The sequence below is a fragment of the Ctenocephalides felis genome, unplaced genomic scaffold (assembly GCF_003426905.1).
Source record: "Ctenocephalides felis isolate EL2017-DRISC unplaced genomic scaffold, ASM342690v1 CF-g0.4_SCAFFOLD_00845, whole genome shotgun sequence".
NCBI lineage: Eukaryota > Metazoa > Arthropoda > Insecta > Siphonaptera > Pulicidae > Ctenocephalides > Ctenocephalides felis.
This window is the reverse complement of record NW_020536999.1, coordinates 22,085,334-22,105,109: the sequence shown is the minus strand read 5'-3', so window position 1 is coordinate 22,105,109 and position 19,776 is coordinate 22,085,334. Positions and strand designations below refer to the sequence as shown.

The 19,776-nt window shown below is 26.1% G+C and overlaps 1 protein-coding gene across 1 annotated transcript; it reads left to right on the top strand.

Moving 5' to 3' along the window:
* The first annotated feature begins 6,300 nt into the window (after nucleotides 1-6,300).
* LOC113380528 (carcinine transporter-like) lies at nucleotides 6,301-18,144 on the top strand. Its single transcript, XM_026619728.1, has 3 exons — nucleotides 6,301-7,171; nucleotides 17,841-18,051; nucleotides 18,109-18,144. The coding sequence occupies exons 1-3, from the start codon at nucleotides 6,765-6,767 to the stop codon at nucleotides 18,142-18,144; spliced, it is 654 nt and encodes a 217-aa protein (XP_026475513.1). The 5' UTR covers nucleotides 6,301-6,764.
* Nucleotides 18,145-19,776: the final 1,632 nt, after the last annotated feature.

The following is a 19,776-nucleotide window of genomic DNA, read 5'->3' as shown; positions in this document are numbered from 1 at the left end:
TTAACGCAAATAAATATCTTAACTGTCAACAGAGGTAATTTGTGCAAACTATATGTAATTTATGCAAAATTTAATTAGCTGAACATGTGGAAACGATTTGAATAAATCAATATTAAATTGTGCCTTAAGAAAAATGAACGAGAACTGCATGAAATGTATTATTAAATATATTGCATAAATGTAAATGCTTTGGCATATCGAGCAATTTTATAAATTATATATCAATACTAAATTAAGTTTATATTTGATATATGAATACAAAGTAAAGTGTTTCTGTAAGTACAAAGATTTTGTTTAGAATTACTATTTCAAAGACTTTGTCAAAACTGATTATACTGACAGAGAAATACTCTCAATATTGTTTTGTGTTGGTGATTTTTTGGAAATTTACAATATTTTGAGACAAGCTGAATAAATAATACAAATTAACATCACAGTATAATTTTTTTCAGAATATATTCAAATTATTTTTATGTCAACAGTTCTGTGAAAACAAATTTTTCTGAGTCAATATGATTATATACCTATATTAAAAATCAATGTTAATTTAAAGTAGGTTTTCATTTGAATGATAAATTTTAATATTTACTCCCAGTCTATAAATTTATAAAATATGTTCGATATTATTTATTATTATACTAGGCGTATATTATACAGAATCATTTCGTAACATACAATCCAATTATGCAAAATTGTAACAATCTCATATTTACATGTTAAACGATTTTCTGTCTTTGTGATTACGGTTTCAATATGCAAACAAAATTATAATATATATATATATATATATATATATATATAAAAGTAATAAATTATCTATAAACATGAAATTTGTTACTAATTACGCACTAATGCAAAATCTTTTATTAATTTTCAGAATTACATCTCTGACAATAAATCGCGTTAATGAATATTGTAAAGTTAACATCTCCATAAATTTAAAGCTAATATTGGCTATTTATTCTTGTAGAAATAATTCTGATAAAAAATGAATTACACTGTGAAACTTGGAGTATGTGGTATTTTGCCCTAAAGCAGGTTGAAAATCTTGAGATTTTTATACTTTCTTTAAATTTCAGCGGTTTGACTCTCCCATAGGCCAAATTGTTAAAAATACCAAGTTGCAATATATGAAAGAAAAATTATGAACTTTAAGACAAATCTAACAATGTATAACACTTTATATAGTGTCTTTACGAATTTGTGAAATAGTTTGTATAGTTGCTCAAACCTACCCGCATTTTTAAAATTGAGACTCAAAAATTTAGATCAAATTTTAAACCGTTTATTTTCAAAACTATTTTTTTTTTACTGGAAACTAATAACGCGGTTTCTAATTAATAGTTTTCTATAAAACTTAGAATATCTATGATTATATTAATTGTGTTGTACCTTAAAATACCTGAAGCGTTTTATTAATTCTAACATTAGGACTATAATAATAATAATAACAAATAGCAGTCTGTCTGAAGGCAGGTCCATGGTATGAGAGCACCACAAAATCAATGATTTTTATCCTCTCCCTTGTTCATAATTTCCATTACCGTTTTACTACCATTAATCACTTTATATTCGCTTTCATGAATTTTCCTTTCCAAACTTCTGCTTCCATTTTTTTTCAGAATGGGTCCGATCCAGCTTCCTTTTCTTTTCATGATCATTCTCAGTATAGTCCTTTCTTTGCCTACTCTTTTCAGCACTTCTTCTGGACTCTAATATAGACCTTGAACTTTATCGAGGTTAGGTTTTTTTTAAATCTTCAAAAAAGAAATATTTAGGATTTAATTATAAAGAAACGTCTTGGCTCATCTTTGTCAAAGGGTAAACTGCACGATTACTAATCAATAGGTTTTGAACTATTTTCGAATGTTCAAAATTCCTTAAGGATTTTTGGCTGAAACTAGAACGTTTCTTTACAATTTGCAAATTATGACGCAACGTCTCGACTGATTTTAAAACAAATAATCAACGCGGGTACTCATCGAGTTCTATAAAACTTTGCTACAGGGAAAGAGGGAAAACAAAGTAGAATAGAAGAAAAAATAATAATTTAGAATTCACTTCATGGAGAAAAGTCTAATAGTTTATTCAGGAAAATATAAATAGAAAAAAATTTTATCAAAAAGAGATAAAATTAAGTGCAATAATTCAAGAAATTTATCAATCAATTCTAATGATATATATTATCAATTTCCTGGTCAACCAAGTTTGTAACAATTAACCAGTAGAAATACTTGAAGAGCGTATAAAAATTCAGTGGAACGTAAATGATTTTTACAACTTTTGTAAACACAAAAACAAGGAACCTTCTAATTTGACAGATTTTTTCTATACCATAATCAAATGCCTATGTATTACTTCAAAATATTCAATTTGCAAAAGGTAAAAATGGACATTTTTAGTCAAAGACTGATACTTCTTCCTGTTCCATTTTGGTCTCTAACAATTCAGAATGACTTGAATCGTAAAAAAAAAAAAAATAAGGAAGTTAGATTTTCTGGCCTAAACATAAGCTTCTTTGGGTAGTTCATTATTATCATCACATTTTTTATCATTTGTCCCTTCCCATAGAAAGTTAAATCGCCTCTGCATATTACGTGGGTTTCAAGTAATATTTTATTTCTACAAATGGGTATTCCCAGAGCTTCTGGTGACGTAGATTAGGAAACTGGTATGGAAGAAAGCTAATAATTTTATAGAAGTGCATACAAGACGTAAGATGCAAGAAACGAGACCCATTTTCGGCTTTCAATACTGCTTTTGCATACAAACAGGTTTGCTAATAACTGTTTTAAATTGTCTAATGACGTAGATCCACATAGACGCATTTTGTATTTTTATAAAAAAAATCTTAGGTAACAGATACAAGGATAATGCGATATATTGGAAATAAAGTTTATTTTTAATTTCAATGTATTCAATTTACAAATTATCAAATTTTGGTAAAAAATATCCATCCCATTCATCATCATGTATGTAAATATTTTGTATCAACCAATGCATATGCAGCATGTATTGGTTTTAAAAATTTTATTTTTAAAAGTATCTTTATATTCAAAAGTATCTTATTCTTCACATCAATTTTCAAGAACTCAAATTTTAAGAAATTTATTCAAATATTTTGCTCATCTATCTGTCTTTTAATTTTAAAATTTTTATTCAAACTAGAAAAAATATATATTTTTTCAATAATAGAACTAGGGGCTTATTGTAACAGGAGTAGATAATAACAAACTTTTTTTAATAGGATCTTGAACATTATTAAAATATTTTTTGGTCTTGATTAGTCATGTAAACCGTTATAGCTACTGTCGTACATAGCTACTGTCGAACAAAGTAAACAGAATTGTGCAGAAGCGTTATTTTTGATAGGTAAATTAAAATTGTATATCACAAAATTTTATTTTGCGTTATTATTATAGACTTATTTTATTAACTTCCCGAAGGGCAAGTTATAGTAATCGCAAAAAAATCGAAAATGAAAATTTTTATATATCTTTACATTTCAGAGGTTTCTGAACATTTTGGCATACCTTAGAAAAACTGGATGTACGTGTGTGTGTTTGTGTGTGTGTGTGCGGATACAAAATTTCGTCGACGGTTTCGAGAACATGGATCAACCGATTGGAGTAAAAAACATTTGGTTTGCATTGATAAGGAAACGTGCTAACTTGTTATTGGCGAAGGCAGGTCTAGCCGTTCCGAAAATACGGGGCAAAAAGTGCGAAAAACCGTAACTCAGTTTTTAAGAAAACGGAGCGTCCGATTATAATAATTCAAAAAACATTTTATTTGTATTGACAAGATAAAGAACTGATTAAATTTTTGGGTAGGCAGATCCAGCGGTTATGGAATCTCAATAAAAATAAGTTAAAAAAATGTCATTTGGCGGTCAAAAATGTTTATTGGACTTATGCACATCAAATTATCAGATATTTTATAGAGATTTTTTTCATAATTTGTACACTTTTTGTGTAAATTTCTTTGGGTTCCGTACCAAGATTTTTAATTACGGTACGGAAAGTTCCAGTAATTTGCCTTAAGGCACGATGCCATGCACCCCACTAATTTTTTATATATCTTACTTAGTTTCAATTTTACTACTCTTTGATAATGTGTAACATTTTTTTCGCTGCTAATTTGTTTGAATAGAAGGAAATTTACTTTTGCATTTTCTATACAGTAATAATTTTTATATGTTATCATGAAAAAATATTTCTGTAATCATTTAAATAAATCCGATATACAATTTTCTCACTTGGAAATCCTGTTATTACCGCAAAATTCTTCATAATTAAAACAAAATGTGGAAAAATATAAAAACAAGAACGTAATTGCATAAAACCAGCTCTGTACCCACATAACTACTAGTTTTATGTTTTGCAACAAATTCGATAAATACAAATAATTATATATTTCTATATTGCTAAACATGAACGAGTCATAATTGTTTTCATGAAGAAAAAATAACAAATTATAAGTAATCAGGTGTTTAGATTTTCAGAAAAAAATGCAATGTAGTAAAGTAGTTATTGTAAATTCAAATATAATTTAATTCAAAAATGTCTAATTCGTTCTTTTTCTAACAAAATCATAAAATTTATCTAATATGTATGTATTATTGCAATGATGTGCACCTAGCTTTATATTCTCCCTTCCTGGTGAAATATTATTACAAAGCAAATTTATATGCAAATTGATATTACCATATAAACCATTATTGACTATGAAAATAAACGCTTTTTGCATTTCAATATATTTTACAACACCTCATAAAATGTACTTTATGAAGTTTCAATTTGTTCATATTGAAAATTGATACTAAGAAGTTATAAAATAAAGTAATATTATTTTTATTTTTAAAACCCACTTTGCATAAATCATGAATCAGAAATTCTATAAATAATCTGTACATTAACTAAAAGATTACTAGTGGAATTGATGATGGTCAAATTTGTAAAAAAAAAATGTAATAAAATATAATTATAAATTAAAATTTAATTATTTCGCCCTGGAGTTAAACGATTCTAATCAGATTCTATGCTAAACATCTGTATAAATTATATTAATTTGCAAACATCATTTCGTGTTTCATAGGGAAGCTACTGATTACAGCTGACAACCTAACTCAATGAAAATACATTTTTAGAAACCGAAATAGATGAAATAAAATTCGTTAAACAAATTAATATAATTTATACAATAACAGATATTATAAGTATGTTTAAAAGTCATCAAATGTAAAGCGCATTTTAATGAAAGCAAAAATTTGATTGGTGAAATAAACTGTTAAATCTTATATAGTTTATAGCTTAAATTAAATCTTTATTGATTATGTAGAGTAGAGCGGGGCTTGAAGGTCAGCCGGTAAAAAGGCGCACCACCGATATCTCAAAAACCAGTAAAGTTAGGAATTTTTTAACAAAAAAATTTGAAAGTAGGGAGAAAAAGCTATCACCTCGATTCTTTCACCATGTTAGATTCAACATTTTTATATAACCTCTATAAAAGCTTGCACGTGGATGGGAAAGGAGAAATTGAACCTTTACCCTGGCAAAGGTGTAATCAATAGAACATATTAAATAAAGAGGAAAATTAAGTTGAGAAATGTAATTTTACAAGATATAAATCAAATAAATAGTGATGAATATATCTGACAAAATGCCAGATCAAGTTTATATACAGTGTTATGTCTGTAAAATGTATATTTTGCATTGGTTGAAAATTTTAAATTAAAAATAAAACATTGAATATGTTTGTCTCCTAGCAGTTATATCTGTAAAATGTATATTTTGCATTGGTTGAAAATTTTAAATTGAAAATAGAACGGTGGATATATTTGTCCACCAGCAATTTTATTTTACCTCAACTAATATAGAAATTTTTTGAAAAGCAACAAAAATTTTATAGTTTGTCCCTCATTTTATAGTGATAAATTAGCTAGGGGTTTTACTGAACATAGGCAAATGATCGTTGTTATATTATTGGTTTCATAATATAAGTGCTCAAATTTATATTTGACTTTTGTGCCACGCTCAACCCTATATATTTCGGGTAGTTTATGCAACTTGCTAAGGCAAAAAAGTAATTGATGATGTGCATAGGGCATCTTTATACCAAGTACTCCAAGTACTGCATAGGGCATCTTTCTACCAAGTACTCCTAGTTAAGATAACAATTCCTGTCTTCGGTTCTTCGGTTTTTTTCTCATGACCGTAAACGCACGCACATCGGCCTTGTCAGAACCGTTCACTCTATATAAGACGTCGCTCCCGCATAATAAGCGCTTCAGTACCAGCAAAGCGTCCGGCGTACGCGCATATCGAAACAATTGCATATGGAAATCACACTAACATGACACCTGTAAAGCAATCGATTATAATCGATGATCGAATTCGTTTTTCTTATCAATCCGGGTAAACTAGTGAATTGAAAAAAAAATAGGTGTAAATGGTAAGGGGACACATGGTAAGGGGATACAATCAATGACTTGAGTGAACTTTAAAGAAATTTGTAGTATTATATTGCACCCTATCAATTGTGATATATACAAGACATTTGTTAGCTTACGTATAAAAATTAAGTGAATTATATAGAACAGTGTGCAGAGACTCCTGGTATAATTAGTATACTTCTTGTGATTCATATAAAATTATTATTTATTGTTATTTTTTTAGTGTATCTAGTCTCTATTACCATTTTGTGATAAAACCAATAAATCCCAAGCCATTTAAATAAATCCATTACCCCAAGTGCCAAAAAAAATGCCGCCCTACGGTTCCAATTCCCTACCACCGGTCAACACCGGCAACTGTACAGAAGACACAGAAACCGGTGCCTGTGGTGCCCTGAGTTTACCCCCAATAGGAAAAACCGGTTACATCAATGAAGCCTTCGAAAAAGGCGTCGGCGATTTTCCAGGAAAGTTGCCCAAGGTTTCCCCGCTGAATGACGATGAAAAATCCAAAGACGATGGGAAGCTTCTGGATTTCGATGATGTATTGCCGCACATTGGAGAATTTGGGGTATATCAAAAAGTTCTGTTCTTGCTGATGATACCTTATGCGTTTTTTGTGGCGTTTGTGTATTTTACGCAGATTTTTATAACCGTGGCTCCGGAAGAACATTGGTGCTATGTTCCGGAGTTGGCGCATTTGACTGCTGAAGAGAGGTGAGCAAAATTATTAAAATAAAATCAAATTTCAAACTAGTTGTGCTAGAACTTCCGATACCATTGCTAAATTTTTTCAAAGTTTTATCATTTTTTGAAACATCTGGACTTTTTCGAAACGACTGGACTTGCACTTGCCAAAGACTAAGTTAATCAGTACGTCTCCCCATCAATAGGAATCGAATGTTTTTTGAATCATTCAAATCAGTTGATCCGTGCTCTTGAAATTGTCGACAAAAAATTGTATCCGCACAAATATACATACACACACACTTACATCCAGTCTGGGATGCATAAAAGCATTTCCTTCGCTATAGAAAAAAATTACAAAAAAAAAACACACACGTACAACCATTTGTTCTAAGGTATGCCAAAATGCTCTGAAACCTTTGAAAGGCAAAAGTATGCAAAAAGAACTAATTTCGATTTTTTGCAATTACTTCAACTTACTTTATGGGATGTTAAAAATTGTATACATTACAGACATTAATTTCATTTAGAAAGATATTGTTTGATTGGTTCATTATAAGGTTGACTATTTTTAAAACTGTATGGACTTTTATATAAAAAAAGTCAGAAGAGTCAAAAAATAGTTGTGACAATAAATAATAAAATTCAATTTTGAATTTTAAACATATGTTTTTTAATATTTTAAAATAACAATACTATCTATCGCATTAATATTTAATTTATTAAATATTTTCCTCTCAAAGATAATTTTTCAAACACCGGACTGGACTTTTGTAAAAAAGTGTGAAGGGTAAAATATATTTGTAACTTGTAACATTAACCAATAATATTAATTTCATATTTTAATCTTATCTTTTTTAATATAATTTGATTTACTTAAATTATCTAATAAATTCATATTTGATTTAATAAATATTTCAATGTGAAGAGACATTTTTTCAAACAAGTTAGTTGAAAGAAACTGGTTTATCCCAACTAATGCACTTTGCAAACAAATGCAACTACATGCAACATTATTCCAACAATTTGCACTACAGGGTTTTTCTCGTTGTAAATTATAAAAGCATACAAAAATTGGTGGATCGTCGAAACATTTTGATAAATGAAATTAACGAGTAATATAGGTAGTAATAGAGACATTGATTATACAATGTAGAATGTAGTAATCATGTGACTAAATATATAATATAATTCTTTAATTTAATTACTAGTTTAATATTTTATTTTATTCAATGATTTGTTTCTTTTATTTAGTCTTTAAATTTTGTGTCAATTTCCTGGTTCGAATTTGTTAACTTGCTAAATGATGACACACATACAGTGTCAAAACGTACATATTTATAGTTAATTATCTTTCCGTAGGGTAGGTTATAATAATTGCAAAAAATTGAAAATAACATTTTTTATATATCTTTACGTTTCAGAGGTTTCTGAACATTTTGGCATACCTCAAAAAAAATTGTTGAATGTGTGTGTGTATGTGTATGTATGAGCGGATACTATTTTTCATCGACGATTTTGCGAACCCGGATCAACCGATTTGAATAATTAAAAAAACAATTGATTCCTGCTGATAAGGAGACTTGATGATTAGTTTTTGGTAAAGACTGGTCTAGCCGTTTCGGATAACCCATAAAAAAAGTGACAAATGGCATTTGGCAGACAAAAATAATCATTAGACATATGCGTATCAAATTATTTCATACTTTGTAGATATTTTTATCATTATAACCAATTTTGTTTACTTTCTATGGGTTTTGTAACAATTTTCAAAATATTTCAAGTAAAAAAATCAAATTTTTCAAAATGGTAATTTTTTTCAAAAATTTTCAAAATCTCAAAAACAGGAAGTTGCAGCAATTTGCCTCAACATTGTCGATGTCATGAACTAATAGTTTTTTTTTATTTCTAATATCTGGGTGTAACTAAATATTTCAAATTATGTTTCAACGTCGAAGAAAAAAATCTAATATATATATATATATATATATATATATATATATATATATATATATATATATGAAGTAGTACTTTACAATTACATTAATTTCTTTGCCAAAATATCAAACGCAATTAAGCATGTTAATAATATTACCAATAATAAAAGCACACTCGTGACACTTTATCGATAACACGAAAACAAAGAAATGGTTTTAATGAATCATAAAATTTATTTATATTAACGATTAATTATTGGAGAGTACTTGTTTGCAAATACCTCTAATTTGAAAATGTTAATCAAAAAATAATTGCGTAGTTTGCCTTCTGCAAAAATTAAAACTGGTTGGATAAAAATGACTACAACTACTTATTTTGGGAATCATTATTGAATTAATGCAATTGATAACTTTATAGTAATGATGAAAATTGGTTGGACCTTCTGAAGAAAAAAACTTTCTTCGAAAATCTTCAATATGGGAGGCTAAAAAAACAAAAGATTAACCACGATTCAAATTTTGTTTTAAAAAATGTACTCTTATTATTTATGTTATGTAATAAATTTCAAATAGATCCATTACTTCTATGGCATATAACTTTATAGTAATGATGAAAATTGGTTGGACCTTCTAAAGAAAAAAACTTTCTTCGAAAATCGTTGTATTTCAATATGAGAAGTTAAAAAAAAAAGCTTTATTCAAATTTTGTTTTAAAAAATGTACTATTATTATTTATGTTATGTAATATTTTTCAAATAAATCCATTACTCCCATGACATATAAAATTAACGTTTTCTCTTAATGTTGCATTTTCTATGAATTTTCTGACCACAAATGATTAAATTATTTCCCATGTCCCTATAAATAGTATAGAGACATTATTATTTGTTATGTCCTTGTTTTTGTTCTCACGAGATTTATATAGTAAAGTATATTAGATAATAATAATATTTACACTAAAATTTCAATTTTGTTAAATTATATATATATATATATATATATATATATTTAAATATATAAATTTTAATTCGGTGATGAGAAAATAGAGTTATTAACAAAAATATAGATTACTCAAACCGTGACATGATATTATAAATAATTCTGGGAATTTACAATTTGTGTATACAAAAATATTTTGCAGGTAATCAAATATAATAGTTGTTTTGTGTATTTCAAACATAATAGAAGTATTAAAAATATACGTTTTTATCAGTTTAATTAAAAAATTCATGCAAAATACCTAGTACTCGTAATACTGATGAATCTTTTTTATTTACCTATTTATTCAGTTCCTATATTTTTTACTTATTTATTTTTAGGCAATTTATAATGGAGTAATTATACAAATTTTAAACAAATTTGATGGATTAATAATAAAAAAATCATTCTAGAAAAAATAGTATATTGTTAGTTTAAATTTTAATAATATATTATTTTCCCAGACTTAAAGACACAAATTTTGAACGATTTGGATACATTAATAATAAAAAAAATCATTCTAGAAAGTATAGTATATTGCTGCTTTAAATCGTAATAATCTATTATTTTCCAAGACTCAAATTTTGAACGATTTTGATACATTAATATTAAAAAAAATCATTCTAGAAACTATATATTGTTGCTTTAAATTGCATTAATCTATTATTTTTCAAGACTCTGAGGAATATAATATTGACCAAGTATAATTTTGTCTTAAAACAACTTGCAAAAGAAATGAAATTTAACAACTTTTAAAATTTTGACGATAAGAGTTTGAAATTTGGACAAGGCCTATTATTCCAAATATCAAGAAATTGTTATAATTAAACCACTTCTCGTAGGCCTATAATATTTTACTATATTTGTTAAGACCATGAACACTATCAATAAAAGAAGTTCTACAGATTTTTTTAAAAATATGCAACAATTTATTAACCACTGAAATGTCTCGTACAATCTTTACTAATTGATATCAGGTTATCAATTATTGTCAAATATATTTCCCAATAATAATCATAAAGAATAAATATTAAATTAAAACAAAAATCTATTTTTTACGTATTATAATTAATTCAGAAGCATTTTAAATACAGTTTGTAAATAGTAATTGAATTGCTATTAATTCATTTCTATTAATGAATATGTTTATGGAGTGTACCATTTGCTTCTAGTTTACCAAAAATCGAATAAAATAATTCAGATAAAAATATATAAATGAAAATTATTTCCTAATTTAACATAAAATGTATTCTCTTACATCAATTAATTAATTAATAATATATTTTATAAAGTTCTCGAATCATTACGCATAAATTACAAAAATGTTTAATCAATACCTACAATATGATATAACTCAACGTCTAATTAAATCCATGACATAAGTTTGCGTAATTTTCTAATGTAATTAGTAATTAAAAAAAACTTGTCTGGGTATTTTTATAGGCCTAGTTATATATGTAAAAATCAATTATTAAACAAACGCATGATTTAATAATCGTTTTATGCGTTCATTTATTCAAATAAGTCTCCACTTAGAAATATATATATATATATATATATATACATATACATATATATATATATATATATATATATATATATGCAATTGTTGCTAAGCCATTAAAATGCAATTAATTATTACAAATTGTAACTTAGATAAACCGGATTTGTCATATGTAACTTTGATTATAAAGGTATAAAAATTTCTCGTGAGTTCTAGATAATAAAAAGTGGTTTTATGATTCAATTGCTTTATATTATTTTTTATGTCAATGTAAATTTTGGAAAAATTTTACTAGCAGTCAAAATATACAATTTTGAGTACCTTCTGAATTCATACTCATTATAAAAAAGGTAATGACTAATTGCCAGGAAACACCTTAACCAAAATTATCATTTTATATAGATATTAATTGTTTAATTTTATTTAGTTAAGATAATTATTATTTTTTTTTACTTAATCTTATTGTAGAGAAATAACTAGAAATGTTTCACAAAACAAAATGTAATTTTTCTATGCTTAAATATGTTTCCAAATAGTTTGACAATAAAAAGTTATTTTTGCAGAATAAAGTAAAGCACATGTGTTATTTTAAATTTTGATAGATTAAAATCATTGAGGTTTGCAATATGTGCTAAATGTAAATGTATCAAATTTTTTTGTGAATTGTTCCTATTTTCCTTGGCCAGTTTTACATACATTTTATAAAAATACAATAATAAAAAATCGAATTCATAAAAAAATCAATTTTAAAGAAATAATCTTTGTCTGCCTTCATAATTGTGTACAATTGCTCATTTCTAAAATAAATTTGGTGAATTGAAACACTTTATAAATTCATTTTCAATTTCTCATTATTATATTTTTTTAATTTAAAAAAATACAAACAAGTATTCTCTGTATTATTATACGAGCATTACTAAATTTCTCAGTCATTCAAAATTTTCCAGCAATTTTGTATTACCATTGCCATTACCATAAAATAAATTAAAGTGTTTACGCACAAAAGTTTAAATAATTGGATACCCAATGCAATTGGTGCATTGTTATAAATAACTAATTTGTTTACAAGAAAATACATTATTTTACAAACAAATAACGTAAAATAAAATGCAATGCATGAGATCATGAACATTACGCAAATAATTCTGGCTGATTTGTATTCAAATCATTCGCTTGTTAGAAAGTTTCTTTATGCGTTTTCATAAAAAAGTAAAATAGTAAAAGAAATGTAATAATGGTCAAGTTGCATATTGTTCGGTGAAAAAATATAAATTTGCAATGAGACTTTTCAAGTAATAAATGATTTTTAACTTCCCAAATTCATGAGAAATTCATGTTTTTGACCAAAAATCCGATTGGCTAATTTTAGTAGTAATTAAATGTTGAGAAAAATTTTGACATGGTTTTATAAATGGTTACATACCTACTATATAATGAATTGTATAAGTAATACCTAATAGACACAACAAATATTTTTTTTAAATTTTTTGTACCAATGTCTTTTATTTTATTTTTTTATAATTTGTAATTAAAAAGATCCTCATTACATCATTTTAGTAATATAATAATTTTTATCCTGCTTTCATATTTAATTCCAAGTGAAAATCAATGTCCCTGCTGCTTGACATCAGATTGTCCGAGACGATATAATAAACAAACGTAAATCTGTAAACTATATTCATCTTCTATTTTAAATGTTAAATGAACATAAATATTTATAATCTATATTACAAATTAGTGTCTACGTGCTATTTAATACGGAAGTTACGCCTACGAGTCGTTCGTTTTTACTTTCATTTTACAGGGGCATCGCGTCAGAAAAAAAATTAAGAATACCGGAACCATCAACAATTAGCATCTGATTCGATCATTTGCTATTAAAAAAATGAACATAAAAAAATTTAGTACTGATATAAATGATTTCTTGGCGTTTCAATTGAAGTTCATTACCGGTCATCGCGAAAAAACATCTATAAATAAGATATAAAATAAACCGTGTTGATTAATGAGAAGTGAAATTATAAAATTAAATTTTAAATTGTTCATGAAAAATATTTTATGTGTAAATTTACCAAAAAATTATCAACAGAATTTTAAAATGTAAATGTAACAAGAAATACTACTGAACCGTTTTTATACATGCACTTTTTTCGGGGAAGTTAATGATAATATATATGTATATATGTATATATGTATATAAATATGTGTGTATGTATTTATTTATGTATGGATTAATAAAATCAACAAATGAAGCAATTAAAGTATCAATATAGACTTCACAATCAACATCTAAATAATTAACAATTTATATATATATATATATAAATACATATATAACTCTCGTGTTATAATATCTGCAAAACGGCTTAACCAACTTTATGAAATTTTATATTCACGTTTAGTATGAGAAATCTGATATTTATATTCCTATTAAGGTTGGTCACACCTAAGATTTTATAAAAATTTTTGAACCAATATCTTTTATTTTCTTTTTTTATAATTTGTAATTAAAAAGCGTATGCAGATCTAAATTTTCACCCTTCTACCACAAATCCTTATTACATAATCATCATTTTAGTATTGGAATGATTTCTAAAACGCTTTCAGCCATGAATGTTTAATTTTGATTCGGATTTTCTTCAGCTTATGAAAAAGCTTAAATATTACTCTTTTTTAAAAAATATTAAGAATAGTCTACCCTCAACATTTCTTCTGATTTTTTCTTGAATTATTTTCTTTTATACTGAGTAATTGACTAATATAAATAACACAAAATATTAACTCTCCTTCTAATAATACCTATATTGTAATAAGCATTTCCGTAATTCATTAATTTTTCATTGCGCTTTCAGTCAGTGAAAGTTTTTTTTACTGAAAATGCATTCAGAATTTCTTGAGTTCATTGAATTTTTTTTATTTTAACTTTATTGATTATTTTTTAATTGCCCGTAGGGTAAATATACAAAAACATGGCTGTTTTTGAGAGAACTAAGCTTCCGATTTGAATGATCCAAAAAACCTTTTTGCTTTAGTTCACGGAACGATTGCTTTTTGGGAGAGAATTTTTTTTTCTTTTTTTGTTTGATATCCAAAAAATATTTTTTGTACTAAATTTTATTCTTCGAATATTTCATTATGGTACGGGAAGTTACATAGTACTACTTTTATTCTATTTTTTTATAGTGCGTAGTTAAAAATCACATATTTTCCTAAATTTTAACACTCCTATCACAAACTTCTATTTTGCTTACAGTAATTTAGTAATTTTTTGCTACTCTAGAAATTTCCTATAGATACTTTACTTGGTAAAACAAAGTCTGCCGGTTCACCTAGTATATATATATATATATATATATATATATGAGTGTATTATTTAAATTATGTTTAAGTTACTTTACAATGATCGTCCGTCGTAAGAGAGAGTATATATACTTTTAGCACAAAATTGCAAAAATCACGCAATTGCCGTTTCATTGTTGATAAAACCACAATGTGCTAATAAATAACTATAAAGTATTATACAATTACATGTCACATTGATAGATAAATACAATAAACATTGCGTGTCTGTAAGTAAGAAATGCATTTATCTTAATATTTATTATCTATGTGTAAGTTTATTGGCCTCATAACCATTTACCACGAGGATAATCTCCGATTTTATCATTAGACATTGTTTACAAATAATATGTCTAAAAGTGCGTATATGAAATATTTTTTTGTAAATAGCAATGAAGATTAGATGTTCTGTAAGTTTTGGTGAACGATGGTAAGGTTTTATTTACGTTCAGAAGGAGAAGTTTATGTTTTTGCCAAAAAATCTGATTTGTGTGTGAATATTGTTATTTTTTCATTATTTTTGACCAACAGTCAGTATTTAAGAGTCCTACAAGAGTCCCAACGGGGCTAATTTGACATAATACTACGGTTGCTTCGTACAACCTAAACGGTTGTCTCATCTCTGTGTGAAAATTTGTTTTTATTACAATTTTTGTGATAGGCCTAGAATTCAATAGGATATTCTATTGATGCAGCAATGTCGTATAAGAGCTCTTTTGATTTTGAAACATCTTGCTATATATAGTTCCAAGTGAAAACTGATGCCACTTCTGCTTGACATCAGGCTTTTCGAAGCGCGATGGAACCCAGGACCAATGATTCAGGTCAAGTCGCTTTAACTACTTACCACAAGCAAGCCTTAACATTTAGATTTAAAAAATTTAAAAGACAATAGATGTAACTTAATAAGACTCATTAGTTGTCTTCTTTTTTTGAAAAAAAATGCTGAACCGATTTTGATAGTTTATAAACTATTCGAAATTTATCAATTGGTAGGATATAGGATATAAGTTAGGGTTTGTGCTTATTAATTTTTGATCAATTGTGATATAGCCCAATTAATTATTATTAATTTTTTTTCATTTGGAAGCACATGGCTATCTATATTTTCAAATAAAAACAGATATCACAACTCTTTGATATCAGGGTGTACAAAACGGAGATTTAAACTCAGAACCTGGTTTCAAAACCCTGAGCACTAGATATCTACTCAAATCAAACATCTGGATATTTAACCAAAAACAGATTTTTTTTATACTCAAATCTAAATTTCTCTAGAATCCACTAAAGTCGAAAATATTATAGGACCATCATAAGCAACTTAAAAAATTATAGAACATATACACATTAACTGCTCAATTAAAAACAAAAATTGCCAAAATCATAATAGAGAGAACAAAATATGTCAATATATCTCTGATAACCTGACATCATGCAGTAGTGATATCAATTTTTACTTGAAAATGTAGATTGAAGATAGATTTCCAATTGAAAATAGTACATTTTGGGCACTGTGTTGTAAATTGGCAATGGGAAATTTCTCACACTATTCTCATCTGAATCGAATTGCGAGTTTAATTCAGGTCACAGATCTGCCTGATTTATTTTTATCTAAAAATAAAAAAAACTCATTAGAAAATGAAAAATACTTACTCAATAAGTAATAAATACAGTTTGTTTATAAAAACATTATCTACTTCTAATATATCAAAAGTAACTTCTAGCAATATTAATTAATTGGTAATTGAATTATTTTCATACAAAATATTATATTTATTTTTATGATCTCATAAATAGCCATTTGTAAACGATAACATTGATATTATCATTAATTATTATTATTATTATTATTATATTATTATCTTTATTATTTCTAATATTGTTATTTTGTTATATTTATTATTATCTTTCACTTATTGTTTTTATTCGACTTTATTGTTTTTCTAGTATTATTTTCATTATTCAGAAATTTTATTAATTTTACTTATTAATGTTATTATTATTATTATTTGCTTTTATTTTATATTAAATCAACATACTACGGATATCATATTATTGAAAATTCTATTCTTTATTCTGTACTCTTTTTAATAAACTTATATAATTGTTCATTACTGTTACTAAATGTTAATTATTCAGCAGTTGTAACAAATATAGTAATTAAAAATAAATAAATAATTTCCGTAAATAAAATAACAAAAATTCACCGAGTTTTCATTTTGTAATTTGTATTTTACCTCATATCATCATGACGAAGAGAATTATGTGATCAAATATTTATTTTCAGTAATGACATTTGTTATCATTTAAACATTTGAATGAAATTGTGTAAATATTGTAAATCATAAGTGTTGAAAGACAAAAATGTGATTTAAATTGATTAAAAATCTTATACAAAGATTATTTTATAATCCTATCAGTACAAAAAATAATTGGGTCAAGTTTTCATTACACCTAAGTGTACATGTAATGAAAAATGTTTTTTGTATTAATTTGAAATCATTTTTAAAATCACTCCTAAAAATATATATGTATATACATAAGTATTATAAGATAAATTTTATTTACGTGACAATATTTTTAGAAAATTAAATACCGTAGCGTGTACCTTATTAATATGATTAAATTAATTAATTAATCGTTTAATAAACTGATTCTTGTAAATAATGAATATGGAATTAGCAACCTAAGGTCATGTGCAACTTCAGATTTCTAAAAAATCATATTATAGTAATTATTGTTCGAGCCGTCGAAATGTATGTAAATTATATCAAAGTCAGAATCAAGGTTTCTAATTTGTTTGCAGGGAAATTGGTCTCGAATGAAACTAAAGAAATAAAAATTAATATAATTTTTTTATACCAATATATTTTATATTCCTATATACTTTCATTCGATTTTTTTTTAAATGATGTAATTTAATTTCATTTTTTTATTTCAGGTTAAATTTGGCCATACCCCGTGCAGCTCCAGGCGAAGGCGATAAGGCCTTCACGTACTCCCAATGTGTTCGGTATGATGTCAATTTTACAGAACTTTTGGAAAACGGAACCCTAGATTTGGTTCCGAACCCAAACTGGCCAGTAAGGCCTTGTGACCAGGGATGGGAGTTTGATTTTTCGGAAATACCTTATGCTTCAATAACGGCTGAGGTAAGAAAAAATATTTGATTTTATAATATAGTAATTATTACACCTGTTCTAAAATAGATAAGAGGTAAAACTGTAGGGATAAAATGGCTATAAGAATACAAAATCTTTTGACCGTTGTCAGAAATTTTGAAAATTGACATACATATGTCAATGTAACATGAAGTTCTATTTCAATCTTGCCCTGGTAGTGTTGTGTCATAGTTCTCTGGCAAGTGGGGTTGGATGATCCTCGAGACGGCTCTTGTAACTTTCTAAAAGAGTTTGTATTTAATCCTTTAGTGTGTATAATTTAGCATCTCTATATATTAACGAATATATAATTTGAAACATTCAAAATTTCTTTAAGGAATTTATTTTAGCATTTGAATTTATTAAGTTTGATTTGGAAGCAGATCCCCATAGTTGTATACCGTATGTCCAAATTGGCTTAAATATATTTTAGTAAAAATATGAAAAATAACATTAATTGAGAATTATAGGATAATTACAATGATAATTATTATTAAAGATTGACATACTCTTGGATGATTTTGCTCTCTTATCTGTCAGATACCTTAATATAAATTATGATGGCACTATATATATATATATATATATATATATATATTTTTTTTTTTTGATTTGTAGAATATAAGTCTATAAAAAATAACCTTGCTTTTCACTTAACATAACACATGATTGTCAAAACAAAATGAGTCAGTCAATGAGTGCGATTCTAAATTAATTTACTCGATTTAGTTCCAAAGATAAATTCTATATTTGATACCTACTTTGGTTGGTTGATAGAAGGTTCTTTAGTTTTAACAGTCAGAGTGTTTTATTTTTAAAATTGAGATATTATTATTGATAATTTAAAATATTATGTGAAACCAATAAATGTAATTAAAATATCATCGTAATAAAATCTTCAAACTTGAAGCGTCACAAAATTCTGGTCCATGTTTCTTACTTCCAAAACCAAAATCTCAAGATATTTTACTAGTTGCATATTACGAAATATACCGGAACTTAATCAAATTTATTTTCATAATTTGTCAAGATTTCATTGAACTACATAAGGACAAACACCTACTTATATAATTATGAAATTACTTAATAAGCCAGTTAACCTTTACGTGTAGTGACAAAATTGTCTTACATATTTATAATTTTGATTTAATAGTTATATATATGTATATATATATATATATTATATATATATTATATACAAAAAATGAACGAAATTATTTACAAAGGCATATAGCAATTATGATATTAATTAAATGATGATCATTACAGACATGTCACAAACTTCAAGGTATGATAACTAAATAATAATACGAGTACATTATTTCAATGATTTTTTTACTTTTTATAGCATATTTTAATTATGACATGCCTTTGACACATAAAAGCGGAGATCCTTGTTAAATATTAAAGGACAATTTAAAAATATCTATAAAAAGATAAGAATTCATATTAAAGTAATACCTAAGATGCTCCCAAAGTATATTGCCTAATATCTTTTATCAATTTTATCAATAATTTATATCTATAAGCACTAATTACCTACCATTGAAACAACTTTTTTGCTATAATATATTTAACATAAGTCTATATCACATTTTATATTTATTTCTATTTATGCTTTACATATAGACAACCTATGACGAACACAAGAATATTATTTTTATTAGATTTTTTAGGAACTAGTAAAAAATAATCTATGCTTATTACCTATTATGT